Below are 21,113 nucleotides of genomic sequence, written 5' to 3'. Positions count from 1 at the left end.
ATAATAAACCGAGATCTTATGAATTAAGAACTGTGAAGAAGTCAAATCTTATGCAGATTGGATGTTAATCCTACACGCTGTCTTCTGTTGTGATCCCAACACATTTGCAGCGGCTTATTCGCAGCAGGCTACCTTTAAAGCACTTTGAAATGTTTGAAGTTGTGAAGGAAAAATAATTTAAACGGAACCTTCACTGGGGTGATATTACATTCATGTGCTCCCTCCCTTCCTCCCTCCCTCCCCTCTCTCTCTCCCTCTGCTTGCTCTCATCTCGTCCTGCAGGAATAGACTCTCTTCCTCCGCCGCTGCAGCCTGACTCTGACACAACCGGCATGTCTGCGAACTGAGAGGCACAATCCCCCCTTTTAAAGACGCACAACTTGTGTTGCCTTCCCCCCGCCGAAGCAGAAGAAAGAGGGTGGTTACTACACCACGACGTTGTTGTTTTTTTGGAGGGATAAAGACTTGGACGAGGATCAAAACAAGGTAAACGAAGCCACATCAGCCAAAAGACGAGGGCTGTGTGTGTGCGTGTGTGTGTGTTTCACTGTACGGGACCGGATGGTGACGGGCTCGTGCGCTTGGTCAAAGATGCTGATGCTCCCATACACTTCCACGTTGCGCGTGTACCGTATCGGCTTCTAATCGCGCGCGCGTGTCTAAGCTCGAGGGTGCAGTCGTTTAACAAGGGGAACATACTGTACGGTTACTGTAATTGTGGCGAAATGCTGCACCGCACCAGGAGCTGTGAGTGAATACAGTACGGGTTCATGTGAGGGGAAACCGATGGTGCCGCCGCCGCTGCTGCAGATGATGATGATGATGATGAAGAGGAAGGGAACCAGGAAATTATTTTAAGGACGCCGAGATGGTGCAGATTTGACTTTGGGGCGAATGGAAATGACTCGAAGACGAAACAGCGATGTAATCATGAGTGCAGCAAGTTTTCAGGAGGATGGCACTTCCCCCCCTTCTTCCTGCCAGGCTGCTGTGCCGCAATGGCAGAGGGATGCTGTAAAAATGCAGCAAAACTACCCGTGAGGTTGTTATGTCGTAAAAAAGATTGTAAAAAAAAAAAAAAGAGAGAGAGAGAGAACAGCAATTACAAAAAGGATGCCGTAAAGTCAGTTTCGAGGTCCCGTGGAAATATTATAGGAACATTATCATGATAACACACAACAATGAATACTGTAGACATAAAGTCCCAGCAGCAATATTATAGAAAATATGCAAAGCATTTTTTCCATGTAAGGTTATGATAAAATTACTTCACTTTTAACCTCAAGACAAACACCATAGATTTATTATAGTTGCATAGGGAATAAAATGCTATAAAGCTCAATATGAACTTACAAATTAGAAGTGTAAGACCAGTGGGGGAGAGCATCATTGAAAAAAAGTAATTTTCTTTCTCTGTCGTGCAATGCCCTTGCAGTGATGCTCTCCAAGGCCAAGGCACTGACATAAATCATGCCCCGACTTGCTCATCTCTGACCTCTGCATCTGCCTCTTTTTTTTTTAAGTCCGGGAGGACAAATGACAGGCAGCCAAGCAGCGTCAGCATAAATCCACACAAGATGGATTGTTGGTTGTAAATTGAGGACGCAGGTGCCTCTATGAAAAACTAGGGACACGGTGTTATACTGGAGGGTAAAGCCATCTTAACCCAGTTTAGTCTTTTTTTTTTTACTTAGAGTTGCATTTTGAGGCTTTAAGATCTTAATTCTTACTTCTCGGGGAGTTGAAATGATCTTATGTAGAGATTGCGGTTATTATTAAACTGAAAGAGCATCTTCGTCCTTCGCCAAACGGGGATCTCCGTCTGGAGGTCGTTTCTTGTCCGCATCGAGCCTCTTCATCATTATCCTCCTCCTCCCCCATCCCATCAAGCACTTGTATATGAAAAGCACCGGAACGAAGCGGCACGTCCCATCAGCGCATGTTCGCGCACTCATAGCTTGTGTATTCTGTGCCCTGGCTGCAGGTCTGTCCCCGATAACCGGACCACTGAAGGAAGACAACACAGAACTGCTTCATCATGAATTTTGTAATGAAAGCTGCGATGGGAGGTGAGTACTAGTCTGCTGGGGAAGAAGGTTGATTTAACAGCACTGCAGTGTAGGATTGGATGGGTTATTGTACTGTAGTGGTACTGGTAGTTATGGGGATAATTGGCTGAGATAATCCATCCTGCACCAAACTCCTGACTTGAAACTTCAGCTACTGGTATACGCATTCCCTCTTCTCTTTCTTTCCCCCCCACATCCGTCTTTTGAAAAACCTCTCAGGGCAGGGCGTGACTTCCCGTTATAAGGTCACATGATGGAGATTATAACCTGTACATGCTTTGTTCTTCTGCATTTCCGACTTTGTAGCCGGCGATTCCCTAAAAGTGTATCAAGTCTCTGTAAAGGAGATTAGGACTACGGCAGTTGAAAAAGGACAGTACTGGCAGTAGCAGGTTTAGTCATATATTCTAATACTTAACCAGTCAAGTGAAAACCTGCCCAACATGTCACCTACTTAGGACAGCAACAGCCTTATTTTTAGCTGATCTTCATGCATTTTTGAGTTCACTCAGTGGAATTTGCATAAAGAAGGCACTCATAATGTGGTGATAACATGAAAAATGTAGGTTTTCACAAGCAGTCTATGCTTTTCATGCCAACTGTTGGCAATACAGGCAAGAGAAATAGAGAAAGGCTATTTTGCCAAGAACTATGACTAACGACTTTTTTTCCACAAGACTTTTGTCCTTTAAAGCCTCCAGGTATTATCCTTAAGAATATTATCTTAGCTATTATTTGCCCCCTAATTAGTCCTCGTTATGGCCCTGTAATTAATCCGCCTTGTCAGCTATAGCTTCAAGGGGAAAGGCAGGAAAGTAGTTGTAATGCAGCAGTCGTACACTTACTGGTCAGTAACGCAGGAAGCTGGGCTGCTGCTGTCCAGGTTACAGAGGTGTTAGTGCAGCTACAGTTGGGATGTGGAGTTGAAGCCCCCCTGCTCCTCATTTGGATGCAGAGGATGCCAGCGCTGCCTGGTTCTGCATAGCGGCTGTGCCTCGTGTCGGCGCTATGAATTCTTAAATCAACTGCTTTGCATTGGATGCTGTTTTTTTGGGTGTTTTTTTTTGGGGGGGGGGGGGGGGGGTTCTACTCTGCAGAAGTGGGGCTGGACTCCGCCTGCTATAAGGAATAGCTTTGATAGTGTGGGTGTTTGCCTGTGCTGGGGAGATGCTTTATAGATAATGTATAGGAAAGAGTGTGCGCGTACTGCGTCTCAAGGTGGGATGAATTATGGAGGCTGCACGTTAGGGTATAGATTTTTGTGTGCGAGAGAGAAAGATGAGAGAGGGAGAAAGGTTGCACGAAGACAGAACATTTTTTTGTAATGTGTCTAATAATCAATAGGTATGCCTATCAGGGTGATTAAGCTATTTTGATGTCAGTGCAAGCCATCTTTGGTTCTGGTCCATGTTTACTGGCGGGGACACAGTGACCTCTTTCCACTCATGTGACTGCAAAAATGCTGACAGTGCACTGGACTCCCTCTGGGTGTAAAAAAAATCAGATAATGAAACAAACCAATTAGGCAGCTAATCAATCAGCTCAGCTAGCAATCCGATGGTCAGTGCCAGTCAGTCAATACATCAATATTAGTGAAATGTGTTTTAATCAAATAGGCTGGGATATTGAGTCTAAGTCCACTAAGTCTGAGTGGTCTAAACTGCATACCACGAAACATCCCTTCCCACAAGATATTTTTATTCCTGCTTCTAGGTTTCAAAGAGAAATACCAACAGCGTATTAGCAATACTGATAAGCTGCATTGCAGTAGGGATGCTTATGTTTGTCATATCAGATGATCCACCTCTTTGGTCAGCACTTATAAATCTCAAAAGCTATGAAATTTTGCACATTGATGTTCCCCAGAGGATGGATCCTATACTTACGTTGGCGATCCCTTGATTTTTCTCTAGCGCTGCCACGTTTTTGGATGGATTTCTGCGACTCATAATAACTTGATGGCGATCCCGTGATATTTAATCTAGCCCCCATAATCGGGCCAAATTTCTACAAAATGGATAACATTCCCAACAGTGGCTTATTAGTGCTAATTAGCGTGTTAGCTTTGTCATTGTGAGCATGTTAGCATACTGGTGTTAGCATTTAGCTTAATGTAGCCTACTGCCGTGCATATAGCCTCACAGGGCCGCCAGTGTACCGTACCTGGCTAAAGACTCTTAATTGTGAATCATGTAGCTACCTCGTGTATCGTCAACAAACTGAACTTTGCGTGTCTGTTTTGTTGAAAACTGGTTTTGAGAATTAACCTCTGCTGGCGATCGGATCTTATGACCTGTTTCTACCCTGGTCATTTCCATCCTGTGATTGTTTCCCTTCAGTTTGGACGTGAATTTGCGACACCGTCCATTAGAGTGTGTTTTGCCGAGTATGTTAGGTGATGAGTGTGGACGAGTTTCCATTGGAGAGGATGCTGCCAGTGCATTAACTAATCCTCCAAGGCTTCTTTGGTTACAGATACATGGAAGAAAACAGGAAACAGAGCGATGTTTAACTGCGATGATTCAGCAAGATTCAAATCAGTTCAGATGACTGTTGGATGTTCTCTGCAGTCGCCATGTTAGCGCCATAATCCTGCTGCACTGTCTTTTGCAACGTTAGGTAGGCCTAATACTATCAAATAAATCTAAAACTTAATTATTGGGCTGCTCTTCTCTCTTTTTTTTTTTTACAAGAGCTTTACTCAATGGCCTGCTGGTGGAGGCAGTAAGGACATTTGGTGCATTATAAAAATAAATGATCTTTTTTTACAAGCAATTGTGGATCGAATGTTATGTAAAACTTGTTACACTGAGCTTCTTCTGTCCAAAGGTGGTCAAATGTATCGTAGACAGCAATAAACAGTATATTGGACTTAATGTTATTATACCTATGGATTAGATATGAAAAACAAGGTTCAAATTTGTATTATAGTGACTTACTGAGCTGATAGAAAAGAAAGATAGATAGAAATATAGTCGTCCTTGGTTTTAAATTCGTATCCACACATATGGAATGGAGATAACATGAGATTTCATGGATTGTCTTCTTGCATGGCCACGTTTTTTTTCTGAATGTGGAGCCCTGACGAGTTTTAAGTGGATGCTGCACCTCGGATCATTGTTTCCACCTCTTATCACGAACGCTTCGAGCCTCCCAAATACATTTAGGTCATTTAGCAGACGCTTTTGTCCAAAGCGACCTACAATAAGTACATTTGTCAAAGGAAAGAAACCACAACATATCATTACCGATAAGAGCGATAAAGTAGAAACAATTCTTTTGATGTGACTTAAAGAGCCTTTCACACCACATCTCAGGAAGGAAGTTGAAGCATGAATGTAATCAACTGGGTAATCAAGTCATTGTACTTTGTGTTATGAAGGCTAAATAATTTTCCTGTGCACTTTTAGAGGCCTACAATTTTTTTTCCTAAAATGTTCTCCTTGTGACCTAATTAAATGATTTCTTCTGGTTGTTTTCCAATTTAATCGTTAATCTTTATATTAAAATATCTGTCCCGAGGGTGTCCTGGCCAAGACAGCAGCATCTGTCATATGTCATCATAATAAATAATGGTGTGTCTTGCTGTCTCCATTAACAATTTAACATTTTGAACAACAGACACAGTAAACAACTCACTAATGGGCCCTTTGTAAAGAATCCTTTCCAGCCCACAGGAACAGGGGGATCCAGACTTGTTACTGCTGATGTAACTAATACCTCTCATATGTAACCACTAAATAATATTGACATAACTTGTCGATGAAGCGGTTTTGATATTAAAATATACTGCTCCTCTGGAGCCCACAGACTCTTAATGGCTATCTGTCTTCAAACAAAGGTGATAAAGATGTGCTTAATTCTACGATTGGGATTATTTTTAATCAATCTTACCTGCAGTATTAGTTTTGGGGAGCCATGAAACTGACTCCCATACAACTTTCACACCTTGCTTTAAAATCATATAGTTTCTTTTTGCAGTCATTGATTCTGCTACTCAGAGCTTCAGTGCTGACTCTGCACTTCCAGACTCCTAAAAGCTGGAGCTAGTTTGACAGAATAGGGGGCCGTTAAGTGAGGCAGACATTACTCCTGAGGTATAGTATCAATCAAACCCTGAAGGCCTGTGAGACGTACCGGTAGGTTTAATAACAGGGAAATATGTCTGCCAGCTTCTACTTCTCTTCATACACAAGTTTATATTTGTGTAGCAGTCATGTTGTTGTTCATGATTTTACCACAAATATGTACTAATAGTACTAATATGTGATTAAACAATCATTTACTGAAGTTTAAAGCAATCCAAGTAGCTCATTTGATTGAGTTATTTTTCCTGTGAACTTGACTTGAATAAAGAGGGGAGAAAGTTCTCATTTTGGACAAGATGCAGATATGAATAGGATCATTGACTCACTGTCGCTAGGCTGACACCAGAAGTGGTCAAATGTAGGTGCTCTCTGGATAAGACACTTGGCTCGGAGTGGCCTTATCCTGACTAAAGCTTATAAGAAAATGCCATTTTTTATTTGTTTCGAGAAAACGATGCAAACATGATGTGCTTCTAAAATAATGTAGGAGAGTTAACGCCATCATGCTCAATGTTTTGCATTGTTTTTTCAATAAATGCTCTGCAGCTGAAAATAGTCCCCAAGAAAATATTGTTTGACAACCATTTGCAGCTTTTTAAAGAAATTGAGGATTATCTTGTGTAACCGGCTCATGAAAGAGACATGGCTGGGAAAATATTTGATTTTTGATTTTTGGGTGAACTGTCTCTTTAACAATGTGCCAGCAAGTACGTCACTTCCCACTAATGGGTGCTATTTTCAGTGGTTAAGTGTGACAAAGCTGTGTGATTTGAGGTGAAATGAAAACAGAAGACACCTTGAGATGTTCTTCCCTCACCTCGTCTCCTCAAAATACAGATAATCACATTTAGCAGCCCTCTAATGTGATTGGCTGAGAGAACAGGCTCACTTCCCTGTCTTCTTCTGGTACGTTACTCAAGCAAATCAGATTCAGTTCATCAAATTGACCTTGAGCTCCTCCTACAATACAAATTGTGTGTGTGTGTGTGTGTGTGTGTGTGTGTGTGTGTGTGTGTGTGTGTGTGTGTGTGTGTGTGTGTGTGTGTCTGTGTGTGTGTGTGTGTGTGTGTGTCTACATGTGTGTTTGAGAGCATGTCCAGATCCTATAAATAATCCATTCAACCACCCAAGTCAGGAATAGTTAGAGAGAGAAACATGCAGGTGTCTATGACCTTCACATAAAGGTTTTCTTATTACGTTTGGTATCTGCTAAATACAAACTGCAGTTAATCATCCTGAGCGATACAGTGTGTCAGGATGTCAAGACTCGTGATCACACATCAGAAGCGTTACCTGCAGCAGCAGTGGTGAATAATCCCAATCACACTGTGATGCAACATCGTTCACAACCTGTCAGCGATTTTGATTATGAATGTTTCCATATTATTGGCAAAGCCCCACTGGTTATCACATTTTGTACAGAACGGATGGCTTTTTTTGGTCTCAACTCCGACACCAAACTTTCTACCGTATCCACATTGGAGCTGCAGTAAGTAATGCTATTTGTCCAGTCACAACCAGAACTGTAGAAAGGGTTGATTAAAATCATTTATCATGATTTGAAAAGATCCAGCAACAAATCTCAATGTACAAAAATAAATATTACACTGTACAAAACTATTTTGTTGCAAATTAAATCTGACACCAGAAATAACAGCACATTCCTAATTGTGAGTATGGTGTAAAATGGGTCAAACTTGGCATCTTTTTCAGTAAATTGATTTTTCAAATTGACATCATAATATTGATTTTAACTGTTAACTGTCAAACAATAGTGTGATGTTAGTAAGGATTGATTTTAATGTGAGAAATATGACATTTTTGAGAAATTTGCGATCGCAGGTGACGGTGGTGGGGAGGCACGCACCTATAACGTCAACTTTGACTTTAAACCCACCCCTCACATTTGTGAACTAAAGTCCCGCTGCAAAATAGAACTGTCTCACTTTGTCCTGCGTGCAAAATTGTGCAAAGCTGCTTCACCTGAGGGAAATTTAAACAGACTCAAAGCATAACTGCCATCAATTATACAGCGGAACAACAGTGAGCGAAGGTTCTCGGCCACATTTTCCTGCCGTTTAATGAGCTGTGTTGAGACAATGATGCCTGTCCTGAAGGCCAAAACCTAGATATTTTCCCTCATCCGCTTTCCCACCACACTTTGGAATTAGAGAGGGGATTTGCCTTGAGAACCTGGAGTGGGAAAAGAGTAGATAAGTCCTGTTTATCTGATGCTGTCTGGGGTTCAAGCACTGGGAGAGTTAGCTAGGGTTAGTCTTCTTTCCTCCTTTCCCTCGAGACTTCGGATTTAACGAAGATTTAACAAAGAACTTTCAGTAGGAAAGGATTAGAGAGATGACACCTTATAGCGAAGCCACTTCCAAATATTGAGAAAAAGGCTCGACCTCTGCTGGTAAAGTTGAAGGAGTTTTTTGCCTCAGGGAAAATATCTTTAAAACACCATACCAGGGATTGACTGGTTTTCTGAGATGATCTGCGTGTTTGTCGTACATAAGTTAACCAGTGTCGCAGATCTCCGATTCAACTCCTAAAAATCGCATTTTATTTCGTCTCAAGTCAAATACACGCACCAACTGGTTTTTGATCGGTGTGATGGAGAATCTGTCTTCAAAGTGCCTCTTTGTCACTGCTGATTTTGACTTATCTAATATAATTTGGATTATACAGAAAGGGGGCTAAAGGCCAACCTGTCAGTTTTCCATTACAAGCTTTTATTAGCTTATACATTGAATGTCATTCTGACAACTACAACCTTATGGAGTATGCAGGGATAAAGTGTAGACTCTTTAATCAAAAACATAGCTCGACACAGCTTATGTGATGCCTGAGAGCTTAATACAATTATTCTGGTCTGAAAGGACGTTGCTGTATCTCTAAAATGGCTCACAAAGCACGAGCCGGGATCATAGCTCAATATAACTCAGGGGTTTGTCTCTCAGGATCCTCTTTTTTTTTTTTTTTTACATTGAAAAAAGACAATCTGAATGTGCTAATATGATTTTGTGAAACCAGACCAAGTTGGTTTTGGTTTTGGCAGATAGAAGAGGTACTGGAGGGTTTTTTTCCTGTGTCGTGCATGGGAAGAGAATCTTTTGACAATGAGGCTTAGTGGGTTGAGTCATTGCTCCAGATACGGGATTCAATAGCTGTGTTTACATGGCCTGTATTGGAGATTTTCAGGTATTAGATCATAAACTGATCCTGAATTAGGGATGCACCAATCGGACTTGTTCAGTCCCGATACTGATGCTGATACCTGCATGGCTTTATATTGGCCAATACCGAGTATCGATCAGATACCACGGTTTCATTAATAAGTGCTGTGTGATATTCTTTTCATTTAAAAATTGCTTTCCTAACTTTGAAAATTAAAACATAACAAATAACTAACATTTATAGAATTGTTATTTTTTTATTCAAATAATAAATTGCACACCAGCAACTTTGCAAAAATCTTCAAAATTAAAAAAGAAATGGCTATTTAAGTGTAAACCTTATTAATCAAATCAAACCAAGCTTCATTTATAAAGTGCCTTTCGTGCAACAGAAAATAAAAATGCAGCAAAAATATTTGCCAAAACATAAATATTTAACTTCCAGTATATCATTTATACAGCATATAAACAGAATTTAATTGAATACATCAACCCCTGTGTCACTGATACCCCAAACTAGCTATTAGTATCTGTGCATCCCTATCCTGGATCCTGTTTGCAGGATGTCAGATAAACTCTCACACAGGCTCTGAGAGATCTGGACATATCTGGGCTATTCTGGAATATTTTCTGACATTACTGAGGATATGGATGTCTAAAAATCAAGTTTCATTTTGATTTTTTACAGTACACACAAGCTCAATGTTTCGCAAAATACATCATTAAGTAGAACAAAAAGGTTGCATCAATAAATACCAATTTCTCGTCTGCAAATACAGATTCCTAATTGGTCCAACTTTAATCTCTGTTGCAATGTTTGCTCATATCAGCAGTTGACAGGAAACAAACTCGGATGCATGGTGTTTCCTGGCAACGCAATTACGATAAAACAGATTCTATATTGTGTGGTGATTGCATTTCAGAGTAACAACTGAACCGGCATATGAGCTACTATCTCAAATACTTTGCATAGTAAATGTTATCACTAATGTAAAGTCACGCCAGATATTCTTGATACATAATTAATACATCCACACATGCTTATACCGCACAGGGACGTGCATGAACATACACATACTGTACATTCAAACACACCAGAAGTAATTGCTCAACTGCTCATGCATGAGAGCTTAAAATGGAGCAAAGCAATCATTTATATACACGTGCATATAGAGACATTGGCTATATATGCTCTTTAGCTCCCTTCCCCACCATCTTTCTCTCTCATGCATACACACACACTTAAAGGAGAACATATAGTGTAGCCTATTATGGTCGGGCAGACATACCGCTATGTCAGCTTCTCTGTGCTGCTCATTGCATGCTGATACAGCAATGCCTTAGTTGACTCTTCATGTTTCATTTAAATCCAAGTGGCAACATGACTGATTTATTGTTTCATTTATTTTCCATTCAGCTTTCACCTTCCGTGCTAAGCCCTCATCTTGTGGATACATTTGTAGTCCCTAAAGCTGGCTGTCTTCTTTGTCTGTTCAGCCCGGTTCTTTGGCTGCGTGTTACAAGCTATGGATGACGTGTCACTGTGACATACCCATTCAACTGAAAGTAAAATGTAAATGTAAAGTTGCTTCTCCAGTGCACTTGGTGGAAAGGTTTCTATAACATCTGATGTTGGTGTCCCTATGGGTTGTGCATAGTCCAACAATGGTTAATTTACATTAATCCAATACTACGGTTAGTTAATAAAAAAAACTACATATTTTTATGTGCTTCTGTGTGTGTGCGTTTCCTCTGTCAGTCGGTCTGCTGTGTGACCGAGGAGAGACACAGAGAGAGCAGGCAGGCCACAGCAGGATGAAGTGTGCCTCGGGCATTGATTCAACGCCTGCTCCAGTGCTGCTACATAGTATACCTTTAATATAGCATAGCCTACTTCCAGAAGGTCAGCCAAAGACTAAATAAATGTGCATTTTACACCTACGACTGTACCTTTACACCAATATCAGGAGATGGTTTGTTGATATAAACTACAGTTTAATCTGATGTCATTAAAGTTGAATGTTATTGGACTGGAGAATTAGCGCCACCAAGTGCTTGTGTTAATAAACCACAGTAGAAGAAGAGGATGTGACGAGATGACGTAATTAAAAGAATGCCCAGTCAATGTCAATGGTGTTTAAGTATACGCTTGAGAATTCAGTGTTAAAAATAAAAAAAAATCTGTTAATTTAGATTAAACAGATCAGGTAGGAAAAGGTAAATATAATTACATGCAGCTTTAAATAACTATTTCACTCATTTATCAAAGCGGTTCATTATTTGATTTGAAAAGATGTTAAGTGCTGCATAATCACCGGATATGTATATTAAAAAAAGAGCTCCTGAAATGAAAACTCGGGATCGTACAAACCCCATTCACTTTTATAGCCTGCAGTTTTCCTGATGTTTTCATTTCTTCTTCTGTACCCGTTCCTTTTGCACTCGTCCCCTTCTCACTTCATCCTGTCCTGTCTTTTATCCCTGCATATTTTGCTGCAGTTTGTTTTCTTTATGCTGATAAGTCCAAAATATAAGCGACACCGGGGGCAGCTGCAGACTAAAGGAGTACACTGCGTTTCTTCCTCTCCTCAGATGCCCCTTGTCTGCCTCGCAACCTTTCACTCCTCCTCCTCCTCCTCCTCCTGACTCAACTCTCCCTTTCATTCTAATCACTCTTCATCACTCTTTTCCTTCCCTCCCTCCATGCATTCAACTGTCACACTCTCTCCATCTGTGGTCCCACAGAAACCACCGGCTAATCCCACTAACTGGAACAGCTCAGCTAATAGGACTCAATCGGTTCTGACAGATTCTCTCCCTCCCCTCATGTTCTTCTTGTTTTTCCTAAATACGTCTTGTTTTGTCACAAAACTCAGCAGCATACCGACTCCCTATCTCCCTTGTCCCATTTCTTCCCTTCTTCCCGTTTTTTTTGCCTCTTCCTCTTCACTACTTAACTGCTCCTGTTTTTGCCCAAATCCTCCAGACCTTTGGCTTTTCTCTTCATCTTTTTTTCTTTTGATGCTTGTTGACAGCTTATTCTGGTTTGCAAAGCTCAGCATTTTTGTGCTTTCACAAGGCATTATTTCATAGGATGTACAATTCCTACAGCGACAGTGAGAAGGCCTTGCGTAAGACATATTCCAGGGCTCCAGCCTGGTTGTGTAATAGGCAAAAGTCACATTCACACTGTTTGCTCTCACATCTCTTGACCTCCACTTAGGAAACCATCAGGGCTGTAGCTACTGTGGACACCAAGGTCATGTTTTCAGTATTGTCTGAGGAAATCTGGGGGTTTTACGATTATGGTGATGAAAATTACATTAAAATAAAGGCATTATTTTCCTTCCATATACCATATACTTTGAAACTGCAATTAGATCTTGTATATAAACAAAATGGACAGAAAATATATTTTTTACTGACTGGATTTGACACATTAAAAATGCTACAAAAAGGGAATGGTTCAGATAGTATGTGAGCTACTTTTTTCAATCAATGACAGATGTACGAAACTTTTCAAACAACTAAGCCATCAGAGCGAATTTTCTAATCACAGCAACATATTCATCCTGCATTGCCATGATGACCACTTTTACCAGGCGACTCGATGAGCGCACAGTAAAAACAGATTCAGACAGTATCGATCTGATCACTCCGCGGTCAAAACACACTGAGCCACCGCGGAGGAGAAAACGTGAACGTCACTTTCTACAACCATAACCATAAATCATGTCCTACCTTAGCTGTTTTGTGACGGGAAGTTGTGCTCCGGGCTCTCCCGGGTGACGTCACGCGCGGGTTTCAAACGCTGGCACGCGCTCTGTTTACTTAGCAGCTGCGTCTCCGTCCAGCCGCAGATTCTTCACATGCACTAACATTTCACTGGTCACAATCAAGCCGCATCTACGATTTACTACAGCGACCAATATCATTCGAAAAGTGAGCACTACGTCACAGCCTCATTTGAAAAAAAATACGTATATTATTAAGGTACGTCAGAGTGATCTAGAAGAACGAGTTTGGGATGTTCGTATCTTAGAAAATACCTGATAAAAAACACTTAAATGAATAAGTATGTTAGATATTTTTCGTAGATACACTGAATGCAATCAGTGTAAACAGTAAATCCAAAATAACATGGCAACGGGATGCTGAGGGACTTCATTCATTCAAGGACCTTTTGTTGTTGCTCTAGCAAGAACCAGCTGGACATCTTGCATACTATATAGTATATATAGACTTATGGCTTGATGATACCAACCTTGCTTTTATTTCTGATGTCATGTAGAATTACCCACAGTCCTAAAGTTTATCTCACTGGACGATAGTGAATCAAAGTGTTATCCAGACTGCAGGAGGCCCAATATGTATGTTAAAGGCAAAGTGTGTGTCCAAACCATTTTAAATTAAATATTGCCATGCTGCGGAGATGCCCAGGACACATCATATTCTTCATACGACTTAGGCTGTGTCGCTTCTCATGTCTGTTTTCGTGACAAATCTTAACCTTGGAGACCTCATCAGGGATTCCTGCCTTAAATTATTTAGTATAAAAAACCCGATTACAATACAAGCAAGTTGTTGTGTGAGCAGTAAAGGAAATCTGACAACTTTGAAAGTAGTGTAGTGTGAACTCGGCTCAAAAGTTGTAGTTTCCAGGTGGCTGGTTGCCATCTGCAATAGTTTATATGATGAAGTTCGTTCACTCTTAAAATTAAAATTGTACACAGCAGGGATGATTTTAGGATCAGCCCTTAAGGGGTGCTCAGCCTCTCATAACAATTTAACATTGATGATGGGGCTATATATATAAAGTACCTCTCTCTATATATCAAGGTACTATTTTTCTCTGTCTCTTCCTCTCCATCCTGTCTCTCCTACTTTGCACTGGCAATCACACACAAACATCTTGTGTTCAACTAGAAAATGACAGTTAATCTGATTATCTCCATAGTTGACACTTTTGAACAAGTCTGAAAGTGACATCATACAATACAAATAAATATAGGCACGACTCAGCCATACTAAATAAAGCAAACAAACAATAAATGTAAGATAACAGTATACATACTGTCTGTATGTAATCATATCGATGGAGAAACGGACAATTACAAAGAGTAAGCTATAGAAAACAACGTCAGCTAACGTTCTTTAACACTATTCACACCATTGAACTCTAACCAGACACTTCATGAGTAAAAACAATTATGTCCAATTTGGCCCAAAGTTCTCTGTCACATTTAGCAATTTGATTTTCTAAAGTTATTAAGTATTCTTCTCCTTCACTTTTACTGTCAGACCACCAACAGATGCGCGTGCCTTGCACCACCTAACTGTAGTTGTGTGTGAGACATCACGTCATTTTAAAGTGGGTCCCCAGATAAAAAGTTTGGGAAACAATGGTCTAAATGACAAGAATACTCTGACTTCTCTTCTGTGTCTCACACACTAATTTGATCGTCCTAGAGGCCCGTTGTCATTGTGTCATATGTATGCTTTATTTTTTTCTCTCTCTCTCAGGTGGTCCTCCTGATGTGGGCAAGATGCTCGGTGGGGAGGAGAAGGAGGAGGACCCCGACGCAGCCAAGAAAGAGGAGGAGCGACAGGAGGCGCTGAGGCAGCAGGAGGAGGAGAGGAAGGGAAAATATGCCAAGATGGAGGCTGAGAGGGAAAGCATGAGACAAGGCATCAGAGATAAGGTATAAAGACACCACATGCTGTCTAATAACCAAATTGAGTTAAGTTATTTTAACTCACAACCGAACCAAGGTAGTCAGCCACCAATTCAAAGATATACAATTTGATTAACAGAAACATGAACACTAAACTGGAGAGAAAAGACAAACCAAAGCAAGTCCCGGTGGAATTGTGTCACATCCATGTAAGAAGTTTTGATGATTTTGGAAGCCGTCCTTTCTTCTCAGGCTTAAGCAGCTTCTAAAGGCTTCTCATCTTGGCTGCATGACAGCAAAAACCCTTTCATTGTCACAGACCTGTGTTTGAAATAGAGTCTCATCAGACTATTTTTGTTTGCTTTTATGTGATTTTAAAATAGATCAGTGGAGGATCAGGAAGGAGCCGCATGCAACTGAGAGAAGTAGACAACAGTCCATTAGCAACATGAGGAGCCATGATTAACAAGAATAAATTAGAACTTGGAGACAGAAATGGGAGGGTCAGAGGGGATTGGTGTAGACCTGCAAACTCCCATCCAAATTCTTGTTAAGACTTACTACTATGTTAACACAATGTTCAATATACAATATGATATGTATAATCTGTCAAATTTGGTTGTTGTTGCATATTCCCTCTAAAACAATATCTCGTAATGCCTTTTGCAATGTGAAACAGCATTAGTGTGATGTGCATTTCATTGTCTACAATCAATGACTTTTAGTCTTTTCCACAAATGTGAAGCTGTGGGGCTGCAGCGATGGTGAGGTCTGCAGTGATGGTGAGGTCTGCAGTGATGGTGAGGTCTGCAGTGATGGTGAGGGCTGCAGTGATGGTGAGGGCTGCAGTGTAACCACCTCACTGCAGAGGCAGTGTGAAAGACAGGCAGTCTGAGGGTGGGGCGGCTCTGAGGGGGATACTGTGAATCACAGGGATGAAAAGCGGCACTCCTCCCCTGGCTCTTCACCCCCTCCATTCTTCTTAAATTCTCCCAGAGGTGAACAAAGAGCGAGGAACAACTCCCAGAGTGCTCGTTACCGAAAGGATTTCTGTCAGCTTCCTCCGCAGCCTTATCCCGTTGTGCCTGGATACTGCAAGAAACGTCTATATTATAAGTGGAGGATGTATGCACATGCTCGGACTCCACTGTCACACATGACAGAGCCAATGGTGTCACGCTTGAAGCCGTTTCATCCATTGGTTGGGAAATTGAATGACATTATTAACAGTTTTGTGTCAGGACCCCTGCCTCCCTGCTGTTTCCCCCGTCCTACTGAGCCACCTGCGTGTGTGTGTGTCTACATGGACCATCAACCGTCGTGTTTCAGCTGTATATCAACCCGCCTCTTTACTGCATTCATCGCCAGATCGTCCTGTCATTGTTGGTGGTATCTTATTAGCTTGATTCTGTCTCCTCGTATCAGCTTGGGTTTCTTTTTCTTTTTTGCTCCAGTAAACTGCCTCTGTGTGTGTCTCAGGATCTATACCCGTCTCGTCAGCTACCCTGCCTCGCTCAGCCAGCCTCCACTCCTCTCTCAACTCATCTGCCAACTCACTCCCCTCTCCTGCTTACACATTCTCAACTGGTGTTAAAATAAACAGTATAAACTTCCTCCTGTCACCAGCCTGTCTGCTCTTGGGTCCAGTTCACCGTTCAGAAAGGTCTGACCAGCATGGCTCCAGTTTCCCATTTAACTGCCCTGCTCTACCTGGTCCACCACCTCAGTCTGTTCCCCCAGTTGCTCCACCAATGCTGCGTCTGCCTCACCGTCTCCTCGTTATTCCATCGCCACCTCCTACGATGTTTCGTGGTGTTCCGTCAGCGATCTCTGCTGTTTTCTTCTGATTCCACGGTACAAAACATCATGGAGTTATGAAGAGGAAGGGCGCTGGCATGGGCGGAGCCTTTATATTCAAGTCATTCTATGATATGAATGTTGATTCATATGGGGATTCAATTTCCGAAATGAGAAGGTTCTTGATCAACCTGACCACCTCGGCTGTGCTTCTAATCGCCTGCTAAGCCTTCGGTTCGGATTCAGGGTTGCTCAGTGAAAGGGCTTTCTGAGCAAATTAAAGATGGACCAGCCACTTGATATGAATGCTGCAAGCCTGCTGCTTTACAGAGACTGGGGGGTCCTCTCAGCCTGCCCCTGCCCACTCTCCACCTAGTACCCCTGAGGGGGACAGGACTACCTCTCCGGTGAGTGTTTCCTCAAGAACAGCCTCTCAAGGCTCAGAGGACGAACCCATGCAGCTCGGCAGAGCTCATTTATTTACCTCCAGAGAAATGAGCACACAGGGGCGGTTGAATGCATATATACTGTGGTCAATCTGGCATTTTTTTTTTGGCAGTCTGTCAGCCAAAAGACAGAGGTCACCAGTAGAACTATGGGTACTGGTGGGTACAGGGTCTAAGTCTCATATGCAGCTCCCAGCCATCCTTTATTGCAACATGCTCTTCCTGCCTCTGCTAGCTCTTGGTGATGATTCAGGTGCTAAGGACATTTTTGGGGGATTTTTTGGTGTCGACACACGCTGGAATACCGATCTACTAACGTGCTGAATGGAAGGTTGTTGGCCGGGGTACTTCACCAGACTGAACCAGTACCCCTTGGGTAATCATCTAGAAATCATCAGGTGCCCTCTGTTGTTGGGCCGTCCTTTTTGAAGTTGCATATTTCCCTTATCCTTACGCCATTGTATTGATTTTCAATGTTTAAATAATATTCATCAAGAATGAGTATCATCTACCCTTGATTAGTTCCACCTATCCAGGGAACCACAATTTTCTCTGAACTTGATCTCTGGAACGCCTCCCATCTCATATGGATTCCAAGCCAGGGTCACAACGTTTTGATGTATTTACTGAACACTATGAGTTTCACCCCAGAGTCCGCTTGCTGGGCTACATCATCAAGAGTGGGCAGGTGAAGACAGACCCGTTGCTAGTTGGCCCCAACCGACAGAGCCTCAGAGGTTCCTTGGGTTTGCTAACGTCTATAGACGCTTCACCAGGGACTTCATTTGGGTCGCTGCTCCTCTCACTAGTCTCAACTCCACCTCCATACCCTTCTTTTTGTCCCTCAGTGCCAAGGAGGCCTTCAAGAGGCTAAAAGCCATGGTCCCACCTGACCCATCGAAACCGTTTTTTTGGAGGTGGGTGCATTGGACACTGTAGTAGGGATTTACTATTTCAACTGCCTGATCCCAGTCAATCACTGCCTCCCTGTGCCTTCTTCTTCTGCAACTAAGAGGTAGCACTGCTCAAGAGACACTTTTGGTGACCCACGATGGACACAGACACTGGGGAATTTCCCTGCTGTGTTCCCCGTCCAACTCCTGTGTTTGTGTCTGCATGTCTGCGTGGACCTCTGAGCTCTGCTAATTGCTGGCACAGTTGTGGCTCATTCTCCTCATCGACCTGAGCTGTATATATAAACCCGGTTCTTCACAGCTACTCTTGTTGGCTCAATTCTGTCTGTTTGCGTTGCTCCTATCTGCTTGGGGTTTGCTTTTTTTGTTGTTGTTTTTTTTTTTGCTCCATGTAACTGTCTGTGTCTCAGGATTTCAACCCGGCCCGCATACCTTGTTCTGCTATCCAGCCTTGCTCAGCCAGCCAGCCCACACACCAGCCTTCGCTCCTCTCATTAGCATGTGTCTGCTCTTGGGTCCAGTTCATTGTTCATTATAACATTTTGGTGGCAGCGGTTTTCAAAGCTGGTGCGATTTTTTTTGTTGGCCTTTTTGACATGCACTGTCAGTGTGAACACCGAAAAGCAGCACCCAAGACACCATCTCTGCTTTTGACGTATTCCACATCTTTGCAAAAAGACACAGACAGGAACATGATGGGGAAAAGGATGGGATGCAGTACTTTTGCATTTTGTCACATCGTTATATTGGAGTTATCAGAATAACTCTAACTGACTTCCAGGAAACTGCCGATATATCAGATTTTGCGCCTCCAAAATATCTAAGCCGGTTCTCCAAGCAAATCACATTGCCTGAAGACATCTTTCAATTCAACCAAACCCATTTAATGGATGTTGCATTATATTATCACTGTGCAGTATTTTTAACTCTGCCTCAGCAGAAGTGGTGTCATGCTTTTCAGGGCAGAAGGCAACTCTATTCTTAAAGCTGCAATAAAAGTTGTTTTTGGCCACTTTAACTCCACAGCTATCCAAAACATCAAAGGAACACCGTTGCGATACTCGGCTATTTTGGGCCTAGTGGCCACAGTGGAAATTGCAGGTGATGAGAGAGAAACAATCCAGCAAAAACAATCTAGATTTCTCAGTCTAGGAGATCCGCAGCTTCAACCCACTAACAGCACAATTTACAGATAATAATGCATCAAATAACTTGATTTTCAGATAACTTACACTTTGGTTTTTCCAACATGGGGAAAACTGATCTTAACATTGGTGTTACTGCCATGTAAAGTCCTGTAATTATGCATTTCCTTCACTCTTCTAACTTCCACATATTTCTATTCCCATGTTTGACCGACAGTATGGCTTGAAAAAGCGCGAGGAGGCCGAAGCCGAGGCAGCAGCTGCTGCAGAGGAGCCAGCAGAGGGCAGCTTGACTCGACCCAAGAAGCTCGTGCCGGCCGGCTGTGGCGACGAGGAGGAAGAGGAGAGCATCATGGACACAGTGATGAAATACCTGCCGGGCCCACTGCAAGACATGCTGAAGAAATAGCCTAGCTCGCCAGCTAATGCTAACGTTATCTAGCTTAGTTCAAAGACTACATTCACAAGGTTGGCTTCAGTCAGGGGCTTTCTTCCCACCCACATGACAGATGAGAACATTGCTTTGGAAGTAACGTTAACGTTGTGAAGCAGCAGTGTGAATGGCAGCCGTTAGACTAAGCTAGGCTGGCCCAACGGCCAGGTGAACGTTAGCTACGGTACAAGAATGAAGCAAGCAGAGGGGCTAAAAAAAACACGTGAGATGGTTTATCCTTCTAGTCTGAGACGTTTTAAACCCCCTTTTCTCCCCTCTGCAGAGCTCTCTTGCAGCACTGAAAAATAATATCCTCGTCCACCACGCTGTTCACTCGATTTGTACATAAATAAATTAGAAGCCTCAAGATGGGCAAACAATCATAAAATATTATATGAAAATGATTATACTAACTGTGTGTCTGTCTCTACAATAAAAAAAGATGTGATAACTTGATAAGCCATATTTTAAAAAGGAAATTTAAAGACTACCGTTGTGTGCTCCTAAAGCTACTGTTTTGTGTTCGATCATGTCTGAAACTTATGTAAAACCTTTTGCACACAGTGTTACACATTCTGTCTGATCTATTGTCTATTCCCCCTACACATAAGTGTAAAACATTCATGTAGTGTAGTGTTTAAAAATGTTTCTATTCCCCCTGTTCAGTGCGTCTCCTTCTTATGTCTTGCATGCCATTTGTCTGGAAACGTCTGTTGTGTGAATATGTACAAACTCAACCACCCCCCTCCCCCCTATCCTCTTCTTTATCATGCAAAAAAATATATATTAAGGCAATAACTCCTAAGTTTGAGTGTGTTTTCACTATCATGTGGATATAACCGTTAATAATATCAGTAATAAAAAATGATATGTATGCATTCAGGAAATTTCATTTACAGGTTTGCAGGGTTTTCTGTTTTGTTGTGTCATTGTTTCGATGCAGAATGACCATTCATACAACAGCCAAAACCTTAAGCTTTCAGCCATAAAACCAGAACTTACAGTATATATACTCTTACTATCAGGATCTACTACTGGGAGGAGAACACCAAGTGAATCTGTATAAATAAAGAAGAAACAGGGCTTTATAATAAGCAGTATAAACAGACTTCAAGTCTGGGTGAAGAAAGGGAACAACCTTCCTCCACACACACACACACACAAGCACACAGTGAGTTTGGCTACTGATTGGGTGACACAGAAAAAGCAGACATGAAGTGATGCTTGATTCCGTTCTATTATTGTTGGTTTAGATGTGAGAATGAGCTGCTAAGCGACGTGGAATGCCATTGAGCAATAAAGGATTATCATGTATGTTTCTGCCTGAGATTCAATAAAAACTTAAAACCTTGTTCACAGACATTAAAATG

General features: G+C 41.9%; 1 protein-coding gene across 1 annotated transcript; it reads left to right on the top strand.

Moving 5' to 3' along the window:
* Window positions 1-298: 298 nt before the first annotated feature.
* Window positions 299-21,095, top strand: cplx2a (complexin 2a). The gene is made up of 4 exons (XM_084005230.1): window positions 299-486; window positions 1,985-2,069; window positions 14,857-15,035; window positions 19,528-21,095. Exons 2-4 carry the CDS (start codon window positions 2,039-2,041, stop codon window positions 19,717-19,719), a joined length of 402 nt encoding a protein of 133 aa, XP_083861356.1. The 5' UTR covers window positions 299-486; window positions 1,985-2,038; the 3' UTR covers window positions 19,720-21,095.
* Window positions 21,096-21,113: the final 18 nt, after the last annotated feature.

The sequence above is a fragment of the Eutrigla gurnardus genome (genome assembly GCF_963514095.1).
Source record: "Eutrigla gurnardus genome assembly, chromosome: 3".
Lineage (NCBI taxonomy): Eukaryota > Metazoa > Chordata > Actinopteri > Perciformes > Triglidae > Eutrigla > Eutrigla gurnardus.
This window is presented reverse-complemented; position numbering and strand designations above follow the sequence as displayed.

Bases quoted from the DNA above. Each gene is read 5' to 3' on its own strand.
- cplx2a (XM_084005230.1), top strand. From the start codon at position 2,039: ATGAATTTTGTAATGAAAGCTGCGATGGGAG. The intron at 2,070-14,856 runs GTGAGTACTAGT...TCTCTCTCTCAG, and splicing joins AATGAAAGCTGCGATGGGAG to GTGGTCCTCCTGATGTGGGC. The intron at 15,036-19,527 runs GTATAAAGACAC...TTTGACCGACAG, and splicing joins GACAAGGCATCAGAGATAAG to TATGGCTTGAAAAAGCGCGA.